This window comes from Ictidomys tridecemlineatus, chromosome 3 (assembly GCF_052094955.1).
Source record: "Ictidomys tridecemlineatus isolate mIctTri1 chromosome 3, mIctTri1.hap1, whole genome shotgun sequence".
NCBI lineage: Eukaryota > Metazoa > Chordata > Mammalia > Rodentia > Sciuridae > Ictidomys > Ictidomys tridecemlineatus.
In genome coordinates this window covers 154,660,955-154,687,413 of record NC_135479.1, presented here as the reverse complement: position 1 = coordinate 154,687,413, position 26,459 = coordinate 154,660,955, and the positions used below count along the sequence as shown (strand labels likewise).

The 26,459-nt window shown below is 37.7% G+C and overlaps 1 protein-coding gene across 7 annotated transcripts; it reads left to right on the top strand.

Annotated features, from left to right (window-relative positions):
• The first annotated feature begins 38 nt into the window (after nucleotides 1-38).
• Cd200 (CD200 molecule) lies at nucleotides 39-26,459 on the top strand. Of its 7 annotated transcripts, none has more exons than XM_013359715.4 (7): nucleotides 39-273; nucleotides 7,469-7,550; nucleotides 10,565-10,891; nucleotides 12,772-13,044; nucleotides 15,412-15,519; nucleotides 15,911-16,030; nucleotides 25,174-26,459. In XM_013359715.4, exons 1-6 carry the CDS (start codon nucleotides 262-264, stop codon nucleotides 16,000-16,002), a joined length of 894 nt encoding a protein of 297 aa, XP_013215169.1. In that variant the 5' UTR covers nucleotides 39-261; the 3' UTR covers nucleotides 16,003-16,030; nucleotides 25,174-26,459. The 7 variants fall into 7 exon arrangements, with proteins under 7 accessions (XP_013215169.1, XP_077900366.1, XP_077900364.1 ...); XM_040270380.2 differs by lacking the exon at nucleotides 39-273 and adding an exon at nucleotides 1,293-1,313; XM_078044241.1 differs by lacking the exon at nucleotides 39-273 and adding an exon at nucleotides 10,303-10,409.

Sequence of the window (26,459 nt, the reverse complement as noted above, 5' to 3'; positions counted from 1 at the left end):
TTTGAGCTCGTGGGGGCGGGGGGCGGTGGCGGTGGAGAAGGCAGAGGAGGAAAAGAGGCGGAGACCCAGCCGGAGGCCTCCAGCGAGCAGAGAGGGGCACCACCATTTCTGGTGCTAAGGATAGAGACTGAAGCAGGTGACGCCTGGGATCCTCTCCCCTCCCCGGCATAGCTCGGGGGCAAAGACTGGTCGGGGAGAGCTGCCGGCCCTTTTCCTAGCAGCAGCCGGCCACCCGGCGCGAGCGCGCGGCTGGGATCCAGAATGGAGAGGCTGGTGAGCGGGGCTAGGGGATGGGGAGGAGGGCGCCGGGTGGGCGAAGCGGAGCCGGTGGTCTTGGGGCGGGCAGGAAGAATGCCAGGAGCTGCGGCTGATCGCTGTCTGGTCCGAGCTGGTCGGAGGTGCTGATGGCCAACGCATTCTCAGAGATTTACCCTGCTGAGAAGCGACTCTTGCCTTTTAAAGGGTGGTTGACAGGCTGTTTTGGGGGTCGTGGTTCTCCTGGGGAAAGGATGCTTACCCGGCGAGGGCGAAGCTTCCCCGAGAAAAATCACTGCTTTCCGCCCAGAGAAATTGGGGCCGGGAGGCGAGCGCTGGAGGCTGCGGGTGCTTAGGGCGTCTCCACTGGCTGACTGCGGCTCCCGGGGAGAGCGAGGCACAGCCTGCCCTACACTGCCCCAAGAAGGGGATGGCAAGCGTTGGGCTGGCTCGGCGCTGGCAGCCAAAGAGGCGGTGGGGATGCAGAATTCCTATCTCGCTTGCTCCCAGAGAGCTCCTTGCCTCTTTGATGCTCAGCCTGGCTCTTGTCTTGGGAAGCCATGAAAGATCCGATAAAGCGGCAGCAACAATTGAGAGCGGATTGAAACGCTTTGTGATCCTGTTTCTGGGAAGGGTTAAACCCCAGGATATCTAGGGAGGCCGACATTTTGTTTATTCTGGATCTGTTTATATGACCAAAGTCAAAGGCGAGGATGTTCGTATGCCCTCCTGGTATATAATTAGGTAAACATAATCAAATACCATTAAAGCCTCAAGGTAATATACTCATATAGAGTTGACTGGCAAGACCACACAGCCAGTTACTTCATTATCTTTTTTAACAAAGGAGAATGGTAGTCTGTGAGCTAGTGTCTTTTTCTGGATAGATGCTCTTGATCATCACAAGAAGGAATTATTACCCCATTTTACAAATAAAGAAACAGGAAGAGAGATTAATTTTTCTAAGACCATGTGGCTACATGTGGTGGGGTGGGGGTTCGGACTTAGACACTCTCAGAGGAAGAGAGATGTGTACCTGCCAGGTGGGCTGTTTTGAGGTAAGGTCTGGGCCTTGGTAAATCTGGCCTTTTCTGTGAGGGCCATTGTGGATTTCTTTGTTTTCATGATTGGATTCCTGTTTTGTTTCCATTGATTAATCTCTTTAGCTACCTCACACGTTTAGACATTTATTAATCCTAGACTGCAGTAAGTACTGCTAAATACTTTATTCCTACTATAGGCTTATGAGATAACAGCAACATTGATTTAGTGCTTATTTGTACCAGGCACAATTTTAGGAGCTTTACCTATGTTACAGGCTGAATACCTCTTATTCAAAATGCATGGTACTATATGTATTTTAGATATCAGATTAAAAAAAATTTAGAATATTTACATAATTTATACATAATGAGATATCTTGGAAGCAAACTTAAATCTCACTCGTTTTTAATATAGACCTTATACACACAGCCTGGAGGTAATTTCATAAAATATTTTTAGTGCCTCCTTTATGATTACAACATATCAGATAATGTGAAGTGTAGAATTTTCCACTATGACATCATATTAACATTTAAGAGTTTTAGATTTTTGTAGCATTATGAATTTCAGATCTCTTGCCTGTACTTCATTTAGTCTTTTTAACCATGAGGTTAATACTGTTATTTATTTATATATATATATTTTGTCTCAGGCAAAAATGATTCGTCTTACCTTATACATTATAGTATTTGTTTTAGGCAAAACTCAAGTCAGCCAGAGTCTTCCTTTGTGGCTACCATACAGTAATGCCAGATAGACTTCTTTAAAAAATAAAAATCCTGTTTTTTTCAAGTTGGCAGTATTTTCATTTACTCTACTTAGAGTAGAGGAACAATTGTGATTCTTTTTTTAACAGTGGGGTTTTCTTTCAGATTACCTTTGACTCTGTCACTGTATTTTTTGTTTCTTAATATTGCTGGCTCCCAGTCCACAGTTTTGCATTTTGGTATATGTCTGCTTTTTCTCTTGTCCAGAAACAGATTTTCTCTATGAAATCCCAATTCTGCATTTTCTCATGACAGCCTGCTAGGTCCTGGGTTTTCAATGAGAGAAGCACATAATTATTTCTTAAAACAGCATGGAATTAGGATGCCAATATCTCTTGCCACAATAGCTTTAACTGAAAATAAAACAAAATGTGTTGGTATCTGACAGGAGATCCTGAGGAAACATTTGGCTGACTATAAAATAGAATGGGGCAGTCCCGGTAACATTGAGAAATTTTTCAAATAGTCACTGGGGCACTTCAAAACTAAAGGCTTTTTGAATGTGGTACCTGTGAGTGGGTGAGTAGTGCGAGGTGAGCAGGTGTTATGGGGGCTGAGTATATTTTCAGATAGCACATCATCCATGACTTCCTAAAGGCAGTAACTGGTATTAGCCTTAGATCTGTGAAAACAAGGGGATAAATCAGCAGGTAGGCATGGCATGCTCATGGTATACTTAGGCATTAAATAATAAAATACATGTGCAAATGGTAATTTGTCCTAATGGCATGTTCAGATATAAATTTTATTTCCCCATAACCTTAGAAATGTAAGGGAAAAACCAACTTGTGCCACATAGATGAATATCAGTGTGCACCATGATGGAATTCCTTGGGATTTAGGCAGAAAATCTGATTGGGCCTCCCTGTCTGAAGATGAGGAGGCACTACTCCGATATTGGGTGGCACTGGAGATAAGACCACAGAGATACATCATCCCTTCCAGGGCATCCCTCTCAAAAGATCTACAAAGGACACAAATAGAAAATGTGTTGGAGATTATCCATCTCTGGATTCATCCAGACTGTGAGAGCTCTGGTGCTCCATGAATACATCCACCTCTTGAGGACACGTGGGCCCCAGAGGAACTGAGACAAGCCTGATTCTGATGTTCATCACAACATTAATTCCAAACTACGGACTGGGCCAGGACAACTGGGGCTCCTCTCATTATAGCCATATGCCTAAGTGTAGCTTAGGCAGGTGGTTACTCCTCTTCCTGAAGAAAAAAATCAAGGTTGCATAGTGAGATTAATGTTTGCAAAACATCGGATGATCTAACCTACATTGACAGTTCTACTGAACATTTCCCAGTAAGTTTTAGGTCATGGTTACCCTCTGAGGGATGAAAAGATATGTACTAATTAGAACTAAGATGTCTATACAGTGGGAAGAAAAAAACTTATTAAAATTGGGATGCTCCCACTGAGGACAGGAAAAGGAAAGATAAATTCCTGTGGCAGGTAAGAAAAAGATATTTAGGTCATCAAAGACTCTGTTCCCCCACCGTTCCCCCCATCCTAAGGCCACAAGAAGAAATTGGAAACCCCAGGGATCTAGTTTAGAGTATTGGGGAAAATGAACTCTAGCAGAGTTTTTGCTATCATTTATTCTGTCTTTAATCACTTTATTCAAAAGCAATTGTAAAAACAAGGCTTAATTAAGGCAACCAATGAGAATGAGGTGATGAGAATCCTTCAGGTACCAGCCTTTGCAACCTGATATGGAACTAAGGCTGTTTAAGTGGATATGGTTCAAATAGTTTAGAAGAAATCTTCAAGTTATAGCAGAAGCTGGAGCTAAGCAGTTCTGACAAAACATCTGCACATTTAGAACAGAACACCCACGCTGGGTTTGTTGTGGCAATAGATTGGAACTTGGAGAAAGTGGTCAGGATGTCCTGAGGTTCTTGTGGGGTAATAGAAAAAGTGGTTAGATAAGAGATTATTTCTAGCCAAACAAGACAATGTCCCAGCCTCTGAAATTTAGCTGAAATTTTTCTTTCTGAGAAGAAGTTTCAAAATTGGCAGTTCATGTTTTAGTATTAAATGTTTTCCGATGGATAAGAGCGAAGAAACAGAATAACAGACTGGGGTGAGGGATGCTAGACAGGTGGCATGCAGGTTAGGAGCAGTGTCTCAGGGTCTGGGGCTAGGGGGAGCTATGTTTTTGAATAGGGCATTTTCTCTCAAGGTGGAAAGTGGACTGGTGTGTTTAAACAAGATCTGGAACTGGTGGGATGGTAGACATAAGGAAGTAGGAGCCTTTGGTGGGGGGAGCGATTAAGTCTATTTGGTGCACCAACAGGCTCACAGACCTAACCAAAAAATGCTTCTGAGGCACAAGATCGCTGTGCCCTAAAATGACTGAAATCAGGTTCACAGAAAGCCCTAAAAGATCTAAATAAAAATCAGGGAATTCATTTTTGGTAGGGGAATGGTTTAAGCAAAAATGCCAAGATAGAGAATTGTGTGGTGCATTGAGAAATAGATAAGAGGGGAAGGATATGTAGGGAAGCAGTGGAAGATGAGTTTTCAGGAATGGATCAAATTAGGTGAAAATGCTGGAACTATTTTCTTTAAAAAACCAGGGAAGATAGAAGGTTCTTAAGGGTGTGGTAACTTGTACAAAGATGAATGTTAAAGAGAATCTGTCTAATAGTATTATGTATGTATATAAGGTGGATGGTGAACTTAATTTGAGATGGGATGCTGTGTCTGCCTGATCCACCACTGTCTCCAAAGCACCAGGGACAGTGACTGGCATGAAGTCAGACTCAGGAGAGATTATTAATGACAGAATAAATGATAGCAGAAGCTCAGTAAGTAGGAAGACAACTACACAAAACACCCAGTGTTAGGAGTCGAGACCAGGAAAGGTGAGGAGCAGGGACTTCACAAAGTATGATGTATTGTGTAGAGAGACTAATGACATGTCTGGGAAGTGAGAGAATGTGAAATCCAGGATGACTCCAGTGACTGGGAGATCAGAGTTCACAAGAGAAGTCTTTTTGATGAATTTAGTGTCATTCATAAATGTATTCATTCACTCCTTTCCTTTCTCATTCATTGGATCCACAGCACTGGAAACCAACTGAAAACCTAAAAGAACTAATGCAGAAAGAAGCTTGGTAGTTTCAAGGCCTCCAGAGGGTGGTAGGGAGAGCTGAAGGGCAGGGAGAAGAGCACAGTGACATGAGCTGGGAGAGTATCTCTGGAGGTGCTGAGCCATAGGGGTGGAGATGGAAGCCAAAGACCCGAGTCAGACATCTGTGGGGGATGCTTTATCACTACCAGAGTTTCCAGAAAGTTTCTCAGTGGTTCTCATTAAATGTTCCTTAGGGTACTAGTTTCAAAATTGAATATAGTATATTGTTCCAGGGCAATGAAGCCGGGATCTCTGGTGCCTGAGAGTTTAATAATTCCTTATAATAGTGATTTGGTAAAAGGCAGTAACAATATCATTTTATTAAAACCAGAAACATTACAGTATTTCTGTAGTAGATTATGGTTAAGAGCTCTAGAGCCAAACTGCCTGGGTTTAAAATCCAGCCTTTCTAGCTGTGTGGCCTTAGGAAAGTTAACTTCTCTTGTGTCTCATATTCTCCATTTTGGAAATGGTGATAATAATGTTACCCGCTGTTTACCGATGACGAGTCCTTGCTTCCCTGAATGCTGAAGTATATAACACCAGAGAAGCACATGGAGGCAAGTGTAGAGTGGAAAGTAGAAGTACAGAAGAAAAGACTTCTCCAGGAGGAAGAAGGGGACCCAAAAGGCAGAATCCATGGAAGGAGGAGGTCTTCCCTGTATTATAGTGAAGGTCTACTTTAGCTTTCCTGGCATTCCTGTGGCATTCCCTGTCCTTTGTCCTCCCTTACCTTGCAGTGATGGAATGTAGGTGGGAAGGCCCAAAGGAAGGGGGACCCCTGGGCTGAAAGAGTAATCTGGGCAGGAAGGGGCTGGGGTGTTTGCCTTGAGCTGCTTCATTAACATTTCCTTGGGATGGGCTCTGGGCATTGGGGACATAACAATTCAATTTCCCCAAGTGCTGCTCTGGTTTCCTGGATTCCATTCTCAATAATGGCCTCCATTTTATTTGTCTTACTTGATATTAGACCCGATTTACCTAACTACACTAACTACCTATCTTTAAATCTGGCTTCAATAAGAAGGTACTGTAATAGCTTTATATGAACTATTAGATGAAGTAGTTTATCTCAAGTGCTAAGAACAGTGTGTGGTGCATAATAAATATTCAATAAAGGTTAATATTGTCATCATTAGTGTTTTTGTCACCTGAGGCAAAATGGAAGTTGGAGTGTTGTTTTCACATATTATCTTGTATGTTTTTGGATTCTGGTCTTTTGCTTCTGTCTCCTGGTCTTTTAAACCAGACAGTCAGGCACCCAGTACTTTAGAGCTCTGCCACAAGAAAGCAGGAAGGAATCTCAAGTTTCGCACAAGCAAGATCCTAAACATTCAAGTTTCATATGAAAGACCAAGGACATAAAATTCATGCCAGAAAAAGCTAGAGAAAACTTAAATTTCTTACACATCTTTATTTTATTTTATTTATTTATTTTTTTGGTACCATGGATGGAACTCAGGGGCACGTGACCACTGAGCCACGTCCCCAGCCCTGTTTTGTATTTTATTTAGAGAAATGGTCTCCCTGAGTTACATTTCTTGCTGTCTTCCTTAAAATGAACATCCATGGAGACCAAGTGAAGGAACCCATGAGACAGCTGTAGGGAAAAGTTCAACTGAATACACCCTTCCTGCTCATTTTTGAAGAAAGCAATGCCCAAGAAAACATTCCCTTAAACAGCCCCATGACTTACAAGAAGGCCAAGGATTTCTGCCTAGACACATGAAAACACAGCAACGAAGAAAAAAACAATCAAATTAAAACCAGTACTGGTTTTTTAAAAGGTGCAATTTATACAAAACTTGTGACATTTGCGGGGGAATCTGACTCCACAAATCTCTAGGTGGTTACGTGTTTCTGAAGTGTTTTTCTTAATACTAACAGACGTGGACTATTTGAGGAGTGGATACATTCTCCATTTGTATTCTCTGCATTTTCTGTATTGATTTAAGGTAGTTTGTTTTCCCCAGTGTCTTTGAGACTTTGCTGTTGACAATGGTGGTTTAGGAGCAAGACCACCCATTGCAAGGGCCAATTGCTATTACAAAAGAGCCACACTGCAGCTTTGCCCTCTCCACATCCTGAATACTCTGTTATTTCTTCTATCTATAACCTCTAACTACTTCCACAAAATCAAATTCTCTGGGGAAAACTTAACTCTCCAAACATGTCCTGAAATAGCACTTAGATGGAAGATTGCTTGGCCTTATCCAAATGCAAACCCCATTTCTGTACTTTGCTTTCTGTCTTCAGGTATTCAGGAAGCCCTTCTGTCATCTGTCCACCTACAGCCTGATTTGGGGCATGGCAGCAGTGGTGCTGTGTACAGCACAAGGTAACGATGTTCAGTTCTCCCGCCCCGAGTCCAGCAAATGCAATGTCTGGGGTGGACACTTTGGCCACTAACCACTATTTGTGCTGTGCTAGTTCCATTTGTCTGCATGAATTATTGAAGCATGTAATTTGCTTGGAAGAATGGGAGTGGTTCTTTCTGCTTTTCACATGTTTGTTTGCAGTAGAGAAGAATAGCTGTTTCCATAGATGAACCAGGCTTATGAAAAATATTCTCTTTGAGTTAAATTATGTTGTCATTTTTCACCCACCAAAAGACTTCAAGACATAGTAATTCTTCTGTTTGTAAGGATATGGGAATGCTTATGGGAGTCTGAATGGATTCGATATTTTTGGAAGACAATATCACAACCTTAAAACTGGGCATGTCCTCTTTTTACAGAAAAATATAGAAAGTAATGAACTATAGAGGATATGTAGGTTCACATTATTTATCATGTAAAAATCATACCCATGCCATCCGACTGCTGCATTCCTTATTTCTCCCTGCTCAATCCCATAGGTCACTGCTGACTTTTCTGTTGGACTTTATTTTCTAAGTTTTAATTTTTAATCATTTTCAGTGTATTGTTCCTCAACATTGCCCACAGGGGAAGGTGATGATTGTGAAGGACAGGTGGGCTTCATGCCCATCAAAACCCTGGTCCACAATATCCAGTATTTACCAACTGACTGGAAAATCTAAATGGATTCCATACCAGCAACAAAGAATGATGAAATTTCCCATCAGTGGCTTCTTTCATAGTCAAGGGGGAAAAAATTACCTAGGTGTTGAAACCTACTTTTGATCTCTTTTCCACCACATTCTGAAAGCAACAATTTCTTCCATTCTTTGCTCTCCAAAATTTCAACAAACTTTCAGGACACCTCAACCCTACCAACAGGTGTTGCCTCCCAGAACCTTCTCTATGCCCCAAGAGTATCTATCATTAAATCTTGAGTCACACAACAGGGGTCCAGAATGTAATCTGTTACTCTTCTTCTCTTTTTAACCCTGGTACTGTTGGGGAGTTCGTGTTTTTTTTTTTTTTACTTTCTTTCTTTTTGGTGCAGTCTTCTTTTTTTTTCTACAATAGCTGCCAACATTTTATCTATTTTATTCATCTTTGAAAACAAATTTGGTGTTTTTAATCAAGTCTACATTTTATGTATTGGTATGTTAATGGATGCTTTTATCTTCATTAAGGTGGGGGGGTGTAGGTTTGGGAGTAAGTTTATATTCACTTTCAATTTCTCTTATTTTCTAATAAACATAATTAGGATAAGATTTGTCCCTCTAAGAATTGCTTTACCTATTTCCACAGATTTAACATTTTTTGCTATCACTGTCAGTTATAATTTATGGTTTCTGCTGATTTCTAGTATAAATAAAAAGTTAAAAGAAGTGTGTAAATTTATGATTTTATTGCATTGTGAAAAGTGTTCAAGTCCACAAAGTATAGCAAATTTTGGTAGCTGATTTCAATTTTAGGAAATATTTTATATGTGTTTTGAAAAGATTATGCAGTCTTTCTTTGAGTATTATATATTTAAGTTATATATATATATCCATAAATGCTATATAGTATGTATGTAAATATGAAATGTTTTATGCTAAATATATAAAGCATATGAATAAATTTTTTTTTTCAAATTTTCTCTATCCTTATATTTGTTTTTTTCTTTGTTTATTTTAATATATGGAATTAAAGATTCTAAAAGATCTATAGTAAATGCCTATGATAAGTGTGGATTTTTAAATTTTTGTTTGTAATTTTATTCATATTTGCTTTATATATTTCAGAAATAGGTTGTTAGGTGCATGAAGATTCATGACTGATATATCTAACTTTAAATTGTTCTTTTCCTCATTTTGAATAATTTTCCTTCTTAAAATGCTTTGTCTACTACTCTCTTTTCTCTCTTTTTGCAAATCTTATTGGATTGATATTGGAACATTTAAGTCTGCTCATTGAATTTTTCTTGAATCCCTTTCATATCCTTATCCTTTTGTGCTACATTCTGGAGGAATTCCGTGACCTGAACTTCTACCCATTTACTGTGGTATCCATTCTGTTAATTGAGCAGTCCGTTGAGATTTTGTATTTTTCTTTTTGCACATCTCTAATTTCTACCATTTACAAAATTGTCTTCTTACACACTTTGGATATATTCATGTCAAAGTATTTATTGATTTATGATACCTTTATTTATTTGGTCTGGCTTCTTGGGTTTGTGGACTTTAGTTTTCCCTTTTCATTGTGTTAGTTTTCTCAAATGCGTGGTTAGTTTGTTACGATGTGGAGGTTTCCCATTAAATCATCTGTCATAGAGAGTAAGTGGCCAACACTGCAGAGCACAAGAAATTACTGTCATAAAATTCAGTGAAAATGGGGATGCATAGATTGTCATTGAGTACCAAAGCTTCAAGGTCCTCATAGGTACCACAAGCCTCCCAGAGCGCTGTCTTGTTTATCTCTCTATCTGATGTGCTTATCTTTCTGCTTTCTGGAGGCAAGCATCTCTGTGTTATCCCCTTCCTTTGTAGGCTGTGTGTGTGTGTGTGTGTGTGTGTGTGTGTGTGTGTGTGTGATGAATAGAGCTGCTCTATCTTCTTTGCTTAAACTGACCACTCTGCCTGTTGTCCTTTGGCTCCTGGCTTCTACCTCTCCAAGCATGAATGTACTTGGTGAATCTTCTATACAGTCTAGCAGTTTTCATCTTCAATCTCATTCTACTTGTTTTCCAACTTACAGGGATTCTCCACAATTCCTGGTCTCTGAGCATTTTCTTTCTTATTATTATACTCTATTACTCTACTTTGAAAGATTGAACAAGTATATATTTGTCTACCAAGAAATAGGTATGTAAATAATTTTGTTTTCTTCTTTGCATTTTTCTCTTTTTAAAAATTGACTTTCACATACACTTTGTTTATTATCAGGAAAACATGTTCATGTGTGTATGAAAGTATGTATTAAAGTCTTAAAACACACATGTTCTTTTATGGTTCTATAGAGGAAGTGGTGACCCAGGATGAAAAGTTGCTGCTGAACACACCTGCATCCTTAAGATGTTCTCTGCAATCTGCCCAAGAAGCCTTGATTGTGACATGGCAGAAAAAGAAGGCTGTAAGCCCAGAAAACATGGTTACCTACAGCAGGAGCCATGGGGTTGTGGTCCAGCCTGCCTACCGGGGCAGAGTGAACATCACCGAGCTGGGACTCCAGAACTCAACCATCACCTTCTGGAACACAACGCTGGAGGACGAGGGGTGTTACATGTGTCTCTTCAACACCTTTAGTTCTGGGAAGATCTCGAGAACAGCCTGCCTCACCCTTTATGGTGAGAATCTCTGGGAATGCACTGCCTGTGGGGAGACACTATTTGCAGGAATGTTTGGAACATGGTGGTATGGCTAGTTGTTCAGGTTCATAATCACAGAATGGCTCACTAGAAGACACAGCCTTTCATGTCTCTAGTAGCTATTTGCTGTGGTTTTCCTTTTTTTTTGAGGGTTTGTGGTGCTTTCCTGAGTTGTTCTGCTGGAGTCAGCTTTCTCTTAAAATACAATAGGCTTAGTTTGATGAGATTTCTTTCCTCTTCACTATCATGTTGCTAAGGATTAGGATATAGGAATAAGGGATGACTTGGAGACATGGCACACTTGGCGGTGGCTTTAAGAAGGAAAAGACAAATTTAGACAGGGTTATTAAAAATATTAATGTGAGACTTTAAGCATGCCAACATTATTGGCCACAGGAGGAGAGAAGATTCAATGAGGTCACAATTTAAGGAAGGCACCACAATACCAAATACAAGTTTCTTTCATTTATTTTGCCCATGCTGGATCCTCTCCACAGAAACTTATGTCAGGGTTTCTTCTTGCTTTTTGCTTCTGTCATTTTCTGTCTGTCCATTCGCTTCTCTCCCCACCTCCCTCCTTCCTTCCATCATATTTCCCTTCTCCTTATCTTGTTTTTCTTTTTTTTCTTTCTTAGGTCATAATTTTTGGATTTCTGTTCCTATTTCTTCTTTTTCTCTCATCTTTCTCCTACTCTGTCTCCCTTACACCTAATTTTCTGTATTATTGTTCACCTGAAAATCAGATCACTCTTGAGTTTTGCAGCTTGTCATACTGTTCTCTTCCACCAAACCTCTCCTTCTAAGCCATTCTTTGGTACATCTCCAAAGAATCTGGACACCTAGTCTGGCCACATTAATCACATTCCTCTCTCTTCCTTTGTTCTCTTTACCTCCAGTGCTTGCTTTGTTTGGAATCTGGACATTCTTTGGACACAGCTGTAGTTCTACAACCCTACTCCTCCTCATCCACCCACCTCTTAACCTAAAAGTATAGATCAGCTTTAATTTGGTGCTGCCCTGTAATTGTCTTGAGGGCTCCAAAGCCAACTAAAGAATATTCTGCACTGCTTGGCAGAGATAAAGTCTACATTCCAATGAAGTGAAGTCATTGGGGAAATTTTAAAAAGGAATAGGCTATGGCTGGCCTGAAAATTAAATTTTTTTCTCATAAGCTAGTTATTTTCCCTTAACTCTATCAGGTGAGGCCTAAAGTCCTTTAACTGCCGTATTTTGATTTTTCAGGTTATAGGATAGGAATTGCTAGTTTGTATTTTGTGTACATCTTTCAAACAGAGATTTTCCAAGTCTTCTCTCTGTATCCGATTTGCTCATTCAGCTTTGAGGAAAAAAAAAAAAGAATTGGTATCACTAAGTGGCAGTCCTTCTTGGGGCTGTCTGTTCTACACCTACCCTGTGCTTCTGATAGATGCAGAGTACATGTATACAGGTGCTGGTGGGGGCTACTGTCAAGCTACTTGAGAGGAACACCCAAAAGAAGGGAGAGGTGCTACATTACTCATGCAAGAGGAGAACATAATAATTAGGCTTTGAAATATTTGAGAGAGACAAATCACATCTGACTTTTCCATAACTTTCTATCCATCCAGCTAGTTCTGCTGGAGGCAGTTACAGAAAGGGCCTTTCTCATCACAGGTTTACACCAGGCCGTTCTCTATCCTGCAAATTAGAGAAGGAGACCTCAAATAACTGGGAAGGCCCCAGCCCCAGTGGGTGTGGGATGTACGACCTCATCTAACTAGTTTCCATTTGTCATTCTGTAAGGACCTTTTCCTCATCGCTGTAAGGAGACTATGTGCTTAACTGATGGCAGGTCATATATATATATTTTTTTGTCCCAGTACAGCCCACAGTATTCCTTCACTACAATTTCTTTGAAGACCACCTAAATATCACTTGCTCTGCCACTGCCCGCCCAGCACCCATGATCTCCTGGAAGGTTGCTGGGTCAGGGATTGAGAACAGTACTGAGAGTCTGTTACACCCTAACGGGACCACATCTGTCACCAGCATACTCCGTGTCAAAGACCCCAAAAGTCAAGTGGGGAAGGAGGTAATCTGCCAAGTGCTGTACCAGGGGACTGTGACTGAGTACAAGCAAACTGTGAACAAAGGTAAGAGAAGGAGGGCAAAGATGGCTATGGTCACATCTGCATATATCCGACTGGAAGGTGGCAAATATCCTTCAGAAATTTTAAGTCTCTCAACAAAGGAAGTAACTGGGGAGAGAAAGGTACAAGTAAGGAAAGAGAAGCAGAGTTGAGGAAGCAAATAAAGCAAATTTTATAGTAGTCTCCCCTTATCTACAAGAGGATACATTCGAAGATGCCTAGTGGATGCCTGAAACTGCAGAAAATACTAAACCGTATGTGTATGTGTGTGTGTGTATACACACATGTATATAATATGGCTTTATTATATTATATATAATTATATTTATTATATAATATATATATTATTATATAATATAAATATATGTATATTATATATAATATGGTTTTATTATAGTTATGTTTATACTAATAATAAGATAAACAAATTATAACAATGTACCTTAATAAACATTTGTGATTTGGGTCCATTATTAAGTAAAGTAAGCATTACTTGAACCCAGCACTGTGATATTACAACAGTTGTCTGATAACCCAATCAGCTACTAAGTGACTACTAGGCTGGTAGTATACACTGTGTGTATACACTGGACAAAGTGATGATTCACATTCTAGACAAGATGGAATGGGATAGTGTAAGATGTCATCACATGACTCAGAATGACATGCAATTTAAATTTTATGAATTGTTTATTTATGGAATTTCCCATTGAGTATATTCTGACCACAATTGACCATGGGTAACTGAAATCAAATTGCAAATAAGGGATAGTACTGTACTTTGGGAAATGTGATGCACTTATCAAATGCTATTGCTGATATGCATTCATTCATTCATTCATTCATTCATTCATTTATTTCATTCTAAGATTTATTGAGTGTCTGTTATATACTAATCTTCAGGTTGAACACAACAAATTCAACAACAAGCAAGACTCAATCACTGCACTTACAGAGCTTATAGCCTACTAGGGATACAGAAAAGTGTCTGGGAAATTGTAAAACCTCATGCTTCAAAAAGAAAGTCGTGGTTCACCATATGGGGACTGAATGTGGAGAGGTGGGGCATCAGCTCAGTTGAGGGGATTAGGAAGGAAGACCTGACATCTGTGATGAAATCTCTGTATAACCTACAGTAGGAAAGGGCCCATCTGAAGAGTCTTCATCACTACTTTAAAACAATCTGTCTCCCATTCAAGCCCCTTTTGCTCTCTGTGTTTCCTTCTGAACTACTGTCTGTGAGCCTCATAGATACAAGAAGTGAGAACTGGGTGAGAGAATAAAGGGAGCAAGTCTTAGTGATGATAGCCAGAATTTTATTTCTCCTGTAATTTTGAAGCATCAACTCTTAGATGAGCACTCAGTAATAAACTTCCTAAAAAATATTGCTGTTCTTTTGGGTGCTTTTAAAAAAAAACGTGGCAAAGCTTTCCTGTGTGAAGCTCACTGGCCAAAAGGGTTGTGGTGTTAGATTTGGGCATTTGTGAAGAGATTTTTAGGTTTAGCCAAGGCAAAGTGTTAATTTCACTGAAAAACAAGAAGAGGAACATATTTTCTATTTGAGGAATGCTAAATTTGACTTATATCTTATATAATGTTTAAAGCCACTGGTATATTAGTTTACTCTGTGAACATTTACTAACAACCTTGAACTAAAAGTATTAGACAAAGCTCTGGAACTGTAGAAATTAGATAAATCCCTGTCTGAAGGTTAGTTAAATTGTGATGTGAAAAAAAATCCATTATGGAGAAGATGCTAGACACTTCAGCTCTTTCTTTGCTTTGTGTTTCAAAGTAGTATTGAGGAAGACATTTAGGCCAAGTTCCATTACTGACACCTGGAAAGAGTTTTATAAACAAAGACAACAGATTAGAAGAAATGCAGTAAAAACATCGAGACAAGTTATATCTGGGAGTTGAAATCATGAGGTTCATGATTTTCTTTGCTTTTTACTTAGTATATTCCAATAAACTTGCATTATAGGAAAAAGAATATGTGCTTTGCTCTTCTTCCTCTTGCTGCTTTGATTTGAAGCTCGCTGGCTTCTCAGAGGTTCGGATTTAAAAAAAAAATCTGTCAGATAATAATAATAATACCTGACTTAGGACATTTTGAGCATTAGATGAGATAATACAAAGACCTTATTATATAGTAACTGCATAAAACGTGTTACCATTACTAACGTTTTCTAGATATTATTAAAATCATCTGAAGTCATGAATATAGATCTCTGTAGGTGTGCATTTAAGGTTAATTTCAGTTAAAAACTCTTGTAAAAACTCATATCATACCTGTTGCTGTATCAGTATTTTTTTTGCCTCAACAGCTTCCTCTTGTGATTTTCCTTTTTCTACCTTCAATATCCACAGGCTTTTGGTTTTCAATTCCACTCTTGTTAAGCATTGTTTCCCTGGTAATTCTTCTGGTCTTAATCTCAATCTTATTATACTGGAAACGTCACCGGAATCAGGACCGAGGTGAGTCATTACAAGGAGTACAAAGAATGCAACAAGTTCCATGATTGGTTTAATAATTTGGGAATCATCTGAAGTTATGAATTAGGGGATGGCCACATGTGTTTTGTTTGTTGTTTCCAAAATACATAAATTGTTGGTGCAGTTTTAAAATGCTTTAGAATTATTTTCTTGCAATTGGACATTTCTCCTTTTCATTTGCTAAGATGTTTCAAAGACAAATTATTTTCTGAGCTGAGAGAGAAAGAGGGCTCAGGAGAGGAAAGAAATGAGAATAAAGTGTTTATTTGATCACAATGGAGTCATCCGATGGCAGAACCAAAGAAAGAAGTCTGGCACCCATGCAAGGTCCTCTCTACCTGTTAATAAAGGATAATCTTTTCTCTTTTTACAGCATTCCACAAGCCAGCTGCCCATTTAAGAGACTGTGAAATTGTCCAATATGATCACTCATTAAATAGCACTTCCTATGTTATACTCCCATGATGTCTCAAACACTATCGGCAACATACAGGTGATCCACACTTAAGTAATTGTGTCATGTCATTCTGCCCTTGTAGGCTGTGAGTTTCTCTTTATCCCCCACAGCATCTATCATGACATCTTATTTATACCACATGTTCAATAAATGTTCATTTATTGAATGAATGAATGAATGAAAGGGATGATGGATAGATTTTTTAAAATGAATTTTTCGATTTCCTTCCTTCTATTGTAAATTCATTACCTCATAAATGCCAAGTCTAAGATATTGTGAGATATTATAGAAGAAGACATGCCTTAGAAACAAGAGAAGTGACCTGTATATGTAGAAAGATTAAAATTTCTTTGGTTTCTGAAAACAGTGCACTATATTGCACAAATTGTTAAAATGAGCACAAAGTTTCAGTTTGTGCTATGTGAAATGGGAGTTTCCTAGGGCGAGGGGGTAATATGGGAGTTTCCTACATCTTAGATGGCTGAAGGTCTGGGCTCAGGAATGAAAAAAAATGTTGGTTTTGAGTGTTATTTTAGTTTTTAATTTAAAATCCCCCTTCAAAGACTACCTTATTTTCCTTTTCATTTTATGTTTCATGGACTGGGTCTTTCATGTTCTAGTTTCCTTGATCACTTTATTTTGCATAAGCCTTACATTAATCCCAAGTTAATTCTTGTGAATTTATAAAAGAAGCAGCAAATCTTCAGTGTCAATGTCAGCCCTTTTGCAAAAGTAAGTAAAGGAATTTGTTCTATCTGGAAGAGGAGATTACAGATCAGATACTCTTATGGCACATGAACACATAAGCACTGGACAGAATATCAAAGACTGAAATTTGTTTGATTCCTCTTTATACAAATATTTCACTTTTCTAATTTGAAAACTAAAGCTCAGAGAGGAGATTCAACTTCCTTCTCTAAGGTCACACAGCTTCTTAACAGCAGGCTAGGACTGAAACCTGGATCTCCTGACCTCTGCCAGAATGCTCTTTTCATTACAGATGCCCTGGATTCCTGACTTAAACAGAGCTATTGTTATCAATTGCATTAATTTTAATCTGTGCTTAGTGTATTGTTCTTGTGAAAATGCAAGCAGAAAAGCATAGAGTAGTCAAAGTAATTTTTAAGTTCCTCTTGGAAAAGAGTCTTATAATACAAACTGTTAAAGCCCAAGGTAAACTCCACTCGTTAGGGATATTTGCAATGTCATTGCCCTGTGTTCATTAAGTGAAAGTTGGATTTTCTGGGAAATGCAGTTATTCAATACCATATCCAATTCTTGAAACAAAAAGAGACAGTTTATTTCTGTGCCCAAGTTTTTCCTCATTTATGAAATAAACACCTCAACTTGTGTTAAAGCTTGTAAGCAGTAGGATTACCATTTACTGGTGATGTCTTCATGACATATGGCCAATTCAGTAAATTTCTCTGAATGTTCTGTGGCATATTCTAAATGAGTTGATTTTGACTGATTAAAAAAAAAATTCACAGCCAGAGAATGATTCTGTATACAGCTAGTAATACCAAATGTCAATTATGCTGATAGCTTACATGCTCAGAGCTAAGGAAATGGTGTTTCATTAAGACCAAATGTTAAATTATATTTTCTTTTTTTAAAAAATTATTTCTTCAAGTAAGGAATTTTGTTGATTAATTTGTGAGAAAAGGGAATATCCTATACATAGGACTTTCATTTTTCCTTACTTTAGTTTTGTTTTCTTTTTCCTTTTCTTTTCATCATCTTTCTAAAGCACTAAATTTTGGGGTCAGGGAAACATGATCATATAAAACCAGAGCCAGGATTCTGAACCCTGAGAAATGATGCTGTGAGCATAAATAAGGAAGTGAAAAAGTGGAACTGAGGTGTGTGTGTATTTGTGGGTGTAGGTGTGTGTTCAGAGTTCGTAGTGAAGTAGAGAGTAGAAAGATGAATTAGTGCTTGAGTTTATTAAGTGAATCATCAAAGATGATTCTTTGATCATCTTTGTGGAGCTGCCCAGTAGCCAATAATAAAAATCTGTTCAAGTCAGCCCTGTTTGATAAATGACCAAAGATTTTTTTTTTTTAAAGCTCATCATCACTATTCATTTACCCACAAAAGTCAACAAATTTATAATTTCTGCACAGAGGGGTCATTGCCAATGGTTGACTTTATATTTGCAAAGAAGTTAGCTTTGACTGACTTTTCTTGTAATGTTCTTTAATGACAGAAAGCATGACACGGGTTTTGTCAGCTGTATAGTTCATTTTGGAGGAAGATATGATGAGTTATAGGTCACTTCTCTGCACATTCCTAATAGGATCATGAGTTATTTCCCTGGTGACTACCGTAATAAGACTAATAAACTTACAGAGAATATCTTTTTTTTTCTTTCATAAATCTAGTACTTTATTACTGAAATAGAAAATGAGAAAAACATTAAAATTTCCTAGGGAAATTTTCCATCTCATAATAGTTCTTTCTATTAAAATGCAGTGGTGTCATAAGTTTGTGCCTTCCCCATATAGGACAAAGAGGTTCAGACTTGAGGTTGAGAATAATATTTTATTTATTTATTTGGCACCAGGAATTGAACCCAGGAGTGCTTAACCACTGAACCACATCCCCAGCCCTTTTTTAAATATTTTATTTAGAGACAAGGTCTTGCTGAGTTGCTTAGGGTCCTGCTGAGTTGCTGAGGCTGGCTTTGAACTCATGATCCTCCTGACTCAGCCTTCTGAGCCACTGGGAATATAGACGCGCACCATGGCACCCAGTGAGAATAATATTTTATTTCTCATTAGTCCACCCACCAATGATTACATGTTTTTCAGAAAAAAAAATACAAGAAATTTTACTTAAGAGCAGACCATTGCAGACATATCACCTGACTTTTATTTGAGTTGTCATTTTTTTGTCTGTTTTGTTTGATTGGCAGTGCTGAGTTGAAAAACCATAGAAAATTTAGACCAATGGTGTAACATACATGTTCTAACTTTACTTTGTCTTAAATTACTAGCAATTTCATGTAGGAATTTATTTTCCAGCCACATGATCTTCATGTTTGCCTTGAGTTCCTTCGGTTCACAACAACCTGTGAATGGATCCTTGCAATGAAACAATCGCCATGTTAGGAAAACCCCATTTCCTGGGCAGGAGCACAACACTGTCTCCTATTTTAAGCTTAGTACTACCTCAAATAAAAAAAGCTCAATAAAAAAGTGGTGGTGGTGAAGGAGATCATCAGTTCGAAGGACATTACAAAGAATATTTGTTCCTAAGACAATTTGCATTGCTAAATAAGTTTTTCATACTCATCCCCACTCCTACCTGGGTATCCTCAGACTTCCAAGGAGAAGGAATGGGATGCTTTGTATGGGGAAAGCAATGGGGAAATCTTTATTGAACTGCTCAGTGAAATGTCACTTTCTAGGTGACATTTCACACTCCAAGGCTATTTTCCTGAAAAAAAAAAAAAGTTTACAATTTTCACACATGTATAAATACCACTCGATATGACTAAATAGCATGATAAAATCTGATCACTAAGTTCTTACCTTACAGGCCCTTAAAATCTGGACATTCTTTCCTAGAGCTGTTCTTTGCTTCTCTGCTCTTCAATACTTAAACCCACATTAGCTTATGTGACCCAAATTTTGCTTTTTAGTGTATGGGAATACTTCTAGGAGTCAAAACCTCACCATATCCTACCCAGTAATTAAATCCCAGTTCACTTCTCAGATAGCACACTCATTCCCTTGGCTCCTTATCCTTCTAGTAGCCTCATGATGGTCACCTCAAAGGTTTTGTTTAATTTTTTTATTGTTGTTGCTTTTATTGGTTCATTATAGTTATACATATTAGTTGGGTTCATTTTAACATAATCATAAATGCATGGAATTTAGTTGGCTCCATTGCAGTTATGGGACTGTTTTAAGGAGATTTGCCATCAGTATTAGTGTCTTCTGTTACACACATTAATGAAAAATCAAGAATGAGAAAATATCCCAGCTGAACAACCCTCCCACATCTCTGTTGCTTTTGCATTTTAGCTTGCGTTCTTTAGAGTCTAATTACTGGTTGCTTTCTTTTCCACCGTCTTGCCCTTCATCTTATCCCTACCACTAAGCTTGGCTCTGAATAGATTTAAGCTTTTACTCCCCACTGCTACAAGAAATCAACTTGAAGGTCCTTAATCTGGAAAAGATTGGATTCCTTTATGAAAGTACTCAGCATGTCTTTCCTGAGAAGGAAACATCATAAATGTTGTACTAATTGTCTATTGCTTCTTTAACAAATTATCACAAATTTAGTGGCTTACAACAACACAAATTTGTTATCCTGCAGTTCTGCAGGTCAGAAGTCCAGAATGGTTCTCATCCACTAGAGTCATGCTATCTATCTAACAGGGCTTCCTTCCTTTCTTGGAGGAGCTAGGGGACAATCCTTTTTCTTTACGTAGCTTCTAGAGACTACTCATTTTCCTGACCCTTTTGTCACATTCTACCTGCAAAGCTAGCAACAGCCAGTTGGGTCTTTCTCCTATTGCATCACTCTGGCTGACTCTATTGCCTCCCTTTTTCCCTCTGAAGGACCCTTTTTTGATGACATTCTGTCTACTTCTATAATCCAGGATCATCTCTCCATCTCAGGACCCTTCATTTAATCAGTAAAATCTCTTTTACCATATAAAGTGACACATTCACAGATTCCTGGAATTAGTATGTGGACTTTTGAGGCCACATTGGTCTTCTCCCATTTATTATAACTCATTAAAACAGTGATTTCTGAGTCCATAATACTTGCAGAATATTGTAAAGCCATGATAGTTTTTGAAACTTTAATGTTTTCCATATTATTTCTAAAATTCTTTAAAATCCTTACTTATAGATTCAAATTGATGGCAACAGCCCGTATACTGTGCAGCAGTTCTTCCACTGGCAGTTTCTTTTTTTGAAAGGAAAAAGACTTATTTGCTCTGAAGAGAAACCAGAGTATGAAAGTTCTTTTGTATACAGATCATATATATGTGTTATATAATTTGGATAATCTAATATGTATTATATATATATATTTGACTAAACATAGCAGGTGTAAAAGTGTTAGAATTATCAGAAAAAATAAATTAAGAAATTCTCAGGGTGTTTGAAATGAAAAAATGAAGTCTTTCTAACAATTATATAATATATATATATATATATATATATATATATATATATATATATATATATATTCCTCTAGAAAATAATGAACAAATGAGATTTTGCAAGACAAGTTTTGCAAAAATCACAACTTTAGTGTTAAATCCTACATGTCATGGAGGATAATTATGGAAACGTCTATGGACAAGAGAACACCACAAGAACCTTTTGCCCTTGGTAAACACACAATACAGAATGTCACTAAGGCTGACAAGTGCTTCTAGTTCTAAGAGTCACTGATTTGTAAATTCCCCAAATTTCTCTTATATTTGTACATTAAAAAGAGAGGATTGGCCTTATATTCTGTGAGTCTTTGAAAGATTATGCTGGGCATGGTGCCACACGCCTGTAATCCCAGTGCCTCAGAAGGCTGAGACAGGAGGATCTAAAGTTCAAGGCCAGCCTCAGCAATTTAGTGAGGCCATAAGCAACTTAGTGAGACCTTGTATCAAAATTCGAAAAAAAATTTTAAAAGGGCTGGGTATCTGGCTCCATGGTAAAGCATGCCTGGCTTAAATCCTCAGTACAAAAAAAAAAAAAGATTATTTATTGAATATCTTTGGGACTTAGGTAGACAAGTTTATTTTAATCTACTTTAAAAGTATGTTTCTTTAATTTTTATTATTAATTTTCTAAATTGAGTACAGATATATATATATATGCATATTGTGTATAACATGATGTTTGTAATTGTGTAGTGGCTAAATCAAGCTAATTAATGTATCATTTTTTCATATACTTATTTTTTGTAGTGAGAACACTTAATATCTACACTTTCAGCAATTTTTAAGGATACAATACATTGTTACTATAGTCATCAGATTGTATAACAGGTCTCTTGAACTTATTCCTCCTATCTGGCTGAAATTATTTTAATCTTATGCAAAGTTTCATGAAATAATTCAGAAATTAAACATGATATTTTAATTCTATAAAAATATTTCTTCCTTTAAGACTTTAAATTTTTAACTGTCAACTTTAGCACAGATGATTATAAATGTCTATAGATTTGGTTATTTTCCAATCAGTCATTATTTTCACTTGCAACTGTGACCACTCAGCGATTTAGATCAAATCCTATCTTTTTACAAATTATCTGAGTACTTTTGGGCAAGCCATTGTGAGGATTTGGAAGGGAATACCTGGGACCAGAAAAGTGCCTTGAAACAATGGTATGTTGGGAAACCAGTTTGAGGGAACGCTGATAGATCTGCTCTTGCCAGCTTCTGTGGCGCAGATATTCCCACCATGGTTAATTTCAGGTTACCAACAATTTAACCATCAGCGTGAACCAATAAAGGTCCAGCACACAAATGCAACATAGTTAGTTTCCAGTAAATAATTAGTTTCTGTTATTACTAAATCTAAGGTCCCTCAAAGTTTTATCAATGTTGTGAATTGTACAAATGATAGAGGGGTGTCCAGGTTAAATAGCTAAATGGAGGAAGACATTATAATTATTAGCAGGTAGGTTTTGAGAAAGATTTTAGAAGATACCTAAATTTAAACATGAGGGCAGGCATATATGGAAGGGAGAACCCTTATTAGTCACTGAAGTAGCAGTCTTGAGAGAAGTTTGGAGAGAAGGTAAGAGGGGAGATAAAATCAGAAAATATATGTACCCAAAAGCCTACATGTGCCGAAAGGAACATACGATACCTAAATTGATTTCTAGATATGTGTATAGTATTTATTTCTTTTTGGATATGGGGAATTGTTTTGATTAGACTTTTTGTTTGCTGGAGGATGAAAAAAAAATAGTTAATTATTAAAGTTACTGGGAGTCAGGGTGTAGAATGAGAACAGTTACTGTGCGGAAGTGTGTGAATGGGTTTCTAGGAAACCAAAAATGTCAGGAAAAGCAGGCTAGCAGTGGCTTTGGGTCCCAAGTTGCCCTGGGCTGCTCAGCAGCACTGAATCATGGGTGTTCCATTTGGTTTCCCTATTCTTACTGTTTCCTCCTTTTTTCGTTAAACAAGTTCTTCATCCTCTGTTCTGTGTATCTTAAACATAACTCATAGTTTCTGTTCTTTCATAAAAGTGGTTCATAGATGACTCAATTTTTTTTGTTGTTGTTTTGTTTTTAAAAGATGCATCTGAGCTCCCTAAAACCATAGAATCTCTAAGTGTGTCCTAGGTGTTTGAAATGACCCAGTTCTTCTGGTGATTCTCATGCATCCTAGAGCTCAGAAGCTCAAAGGTTCCATTTGAGTATGAGTTGTGAGTAAAGTATGGCCCCTTTTGTTGGGGAGGGAGGGCATATGGACATATTTGCTCGAAAAGCTATATTTTAGAGAAAGGAAAAAAACTTTTTAAACTAGATGCAGAAAATCAAACATTCAGTCATTCAAAGTCAGGCTTAAGAGATTTAAACATCAAATTATTCTAGTGCTCTCTAAAGAAAACTATGCTGTCATTTGGATTATTATTCTGGATTCCAGTCAGTGGTTGGGTCAAACTAAAATGTTTGTTATTGTTAAATGATAATCCAAAAGAAATAGTCATAGGGGAAAGTGCTTAGATTTTAGAGGAGAAAACTTTGGAAGTGGGAATGTTATTGGAGATGAAAGGAAAACATGGACTGGGCACTAAAATATTTAAAAGGATGTTCATGACACAAAAGGAGTAGATTTTTCTAGAAGTTATATTTAATTCTCACAGCAGTGTATGAGGAAGATGTGGTCATTTCTGTCTTACAGATGATAACAGGGCTTGCAGAAGTTTATTCATTCATTCATTTTACAGATATTTATTAATAAGTTTTCCATGTGTGTTTTAATAATTATAATGAGCAAAAAAGGACATTGCCACTCTTGTGGAGATGATAGGGACAGAGAAGCCACCAGTGAACTAGAAAGAAAGGATATGCTCTTAAGTCCTGAGAATGTGACTGTTAGGAAATAACACAGTACATCACACAGAAGGAAAGAGAATTAGGTGACCAGAAAACTATTTATGTACAATTTGTTTGGAAGATTTCTCTGAGGTGATGATGTTTAATGATCTTTACTGATGAAATATACACTAGATTTGAAAGGAGAGAATAAATCAACCATAGAGGAGAGAAGGCGAAGTGGCTTCTAGCAAACGAATGGCAGATGTGAAAACTGCAGGGAAAATTTCATTGATATTATAGAACAATGTTACACAAATGTGGTCTGAGGATGTTTGCCCTTCCGAGAACCATTTCTTACTAAATCTGAAGTAAAATAAGCACCTAAGTGAGAGTAAAATAGATACCATGATAACAATTTGACAGTAATTTTATGTCTGTTGAATCCAATAATTAAAAATGAGATTATAGTTAGAAAACTAGAGTTACATTTTATATATATTTTATTTTGGTAATAATTCATTGGGGTTTGGTTTTTGTTTGTTTGTTTTTTAGTATTGAGCTAATTTGGGGGGGAAATTGTTCTTCTGTGGAACATTAATAGTTGATATTAGACATGTTGACAGGCTCTGAAATATCCAGAACTTCACAGGTTCTGGTAAATTATCCAAGATTACATAGAGAGTGAGAACTAGAGCCAGGATAAATTGTAGGGCTTATTTCAAGTCCACATGCCTTGTAGAGAGGAGCATGTTCCTCTCAGGTTATGCGCTAGAAAGTCAATAGCCCCTGAAAAAGTCCCTGTGTCTACTTTGTGACCATTCCCAACATATGGTCTAGCAAGTTACTCTCCATTGGGAACAAAGCTCCAGGGCTTATCAATAAAACACATTTAGATCATTTGACATTCTTGAACATGTCCTTTTACTTGTAATCGTAGGTGATTCTCCAGACTCATATTTCTTGGATGCCCTATGTGTTTTTTAAAGAACATCATGGTTCACTTATCATTTTGGGTGGGGAACATCTACTTCTTCATCTTTACTGATGAAATATACACTAGATTTCTGAGTTTCTTAAACCTTTTATTGCATATCTTCTTAAAATACATGAACATAGAAATTGTGCATGTCCAAAGTTAACATCTTGGTCTTTCTTTTATCCAGAGCCCTAGAGGAGCCACACGGAACCCTGAAAGATTTTCCCTGATCTACTTGAATCTGATGTAAGAGGAAAGCAGGAGGAAAATAGGTCATTCTTCAAGGCACTTATATGAGCAAAAGAGGCGGGAACAAATGTTTTTAAGAATTCCACGACTTTTCACTGCCATCTAAGCTACTCAGTGTTTGAAGTCCAAGAGAAAGTCATTTTACCTCTCAGGTCTGTTGTAGGACTTGATTTTGTAAAGCAATGCAGTGTTGTGCTGTTGGAAGGCACTGGACTTAGAATCAGGACGTTGAGCTCACAGGCTGACGTGGGCTCCCACTGGTGGGAACCCTGTGTTAGTCACTTTACCTCAATGAGTGTCTGTGTCCTCATCCAGAATGGTAACAGTGTTGGACCTGATAATTTACCATGCAGTTGTAAAAATTGATGTAATTCCAGGAAGAAAAAAAAAAAAAGGAATAGGAGAAGGAGGAAGAAATGAGAGAGAGAAGAAAAAATATGAAGGGTCCAAAGAACTTTTCTGAGACTACCTTTGCCTTTCTGTTGTTCTGTCTCTTCTGTTGTTCTTAGGCCCAGGAGCCTGTTTTCCCGCTGTTTGGGATCTAGTCTATTAGCTGCTCACTGTTTTGCAAATTGTTGACCTTGCTAGAACCTTTGGTTTCCCTGCCATTTTTTTTTTTGTGTGTGTGTGTGCTTCTCTGAGGTTTACTATGATGAAAATAGGACAGAATTTATTGTGAAATAACATTAGCAACCTTAACTTATCTACTTAACTTATTTTTGTAGCAGTATAAATAGTGTTAGTCTTAGACAATAGCTCACATTTTAAAGACAGCATGCTTCCCCTGACCATTTGTCCCATCCTATGACCCCAGCCCTCATTCTGAACTCAGTCTAGTGTAAAAGAAATATATTATGAAAACAGATATTTAGACATCCTGTAGAGCAGTCAGCCTGTTCATACACTTGGCCTCTCCTGGATCCTTTTCCCATGAGTTAACAACTTCCCACCACAGGAGAGGAGACAAGTATGAACTTACAATGACTTTATCTTAAAGATATTGTTCTAACTAGTAGAACAATATGGATTCTTAACCATAAGACCAAATTAGTGTGTTTCTTTTCAGTATTTTTTCCCTTGTCTTTCTCTATCCAGTAACCTAGAAATTAAAATGTAAGTTGTTTTCATTGTTGAATTGAATATTTATATATTTAGTAAGCTTTTCATGTGTTATTTAATTCTGTATTATTTCTTATATTTGTATTAAAGTACTGAACAATTAAA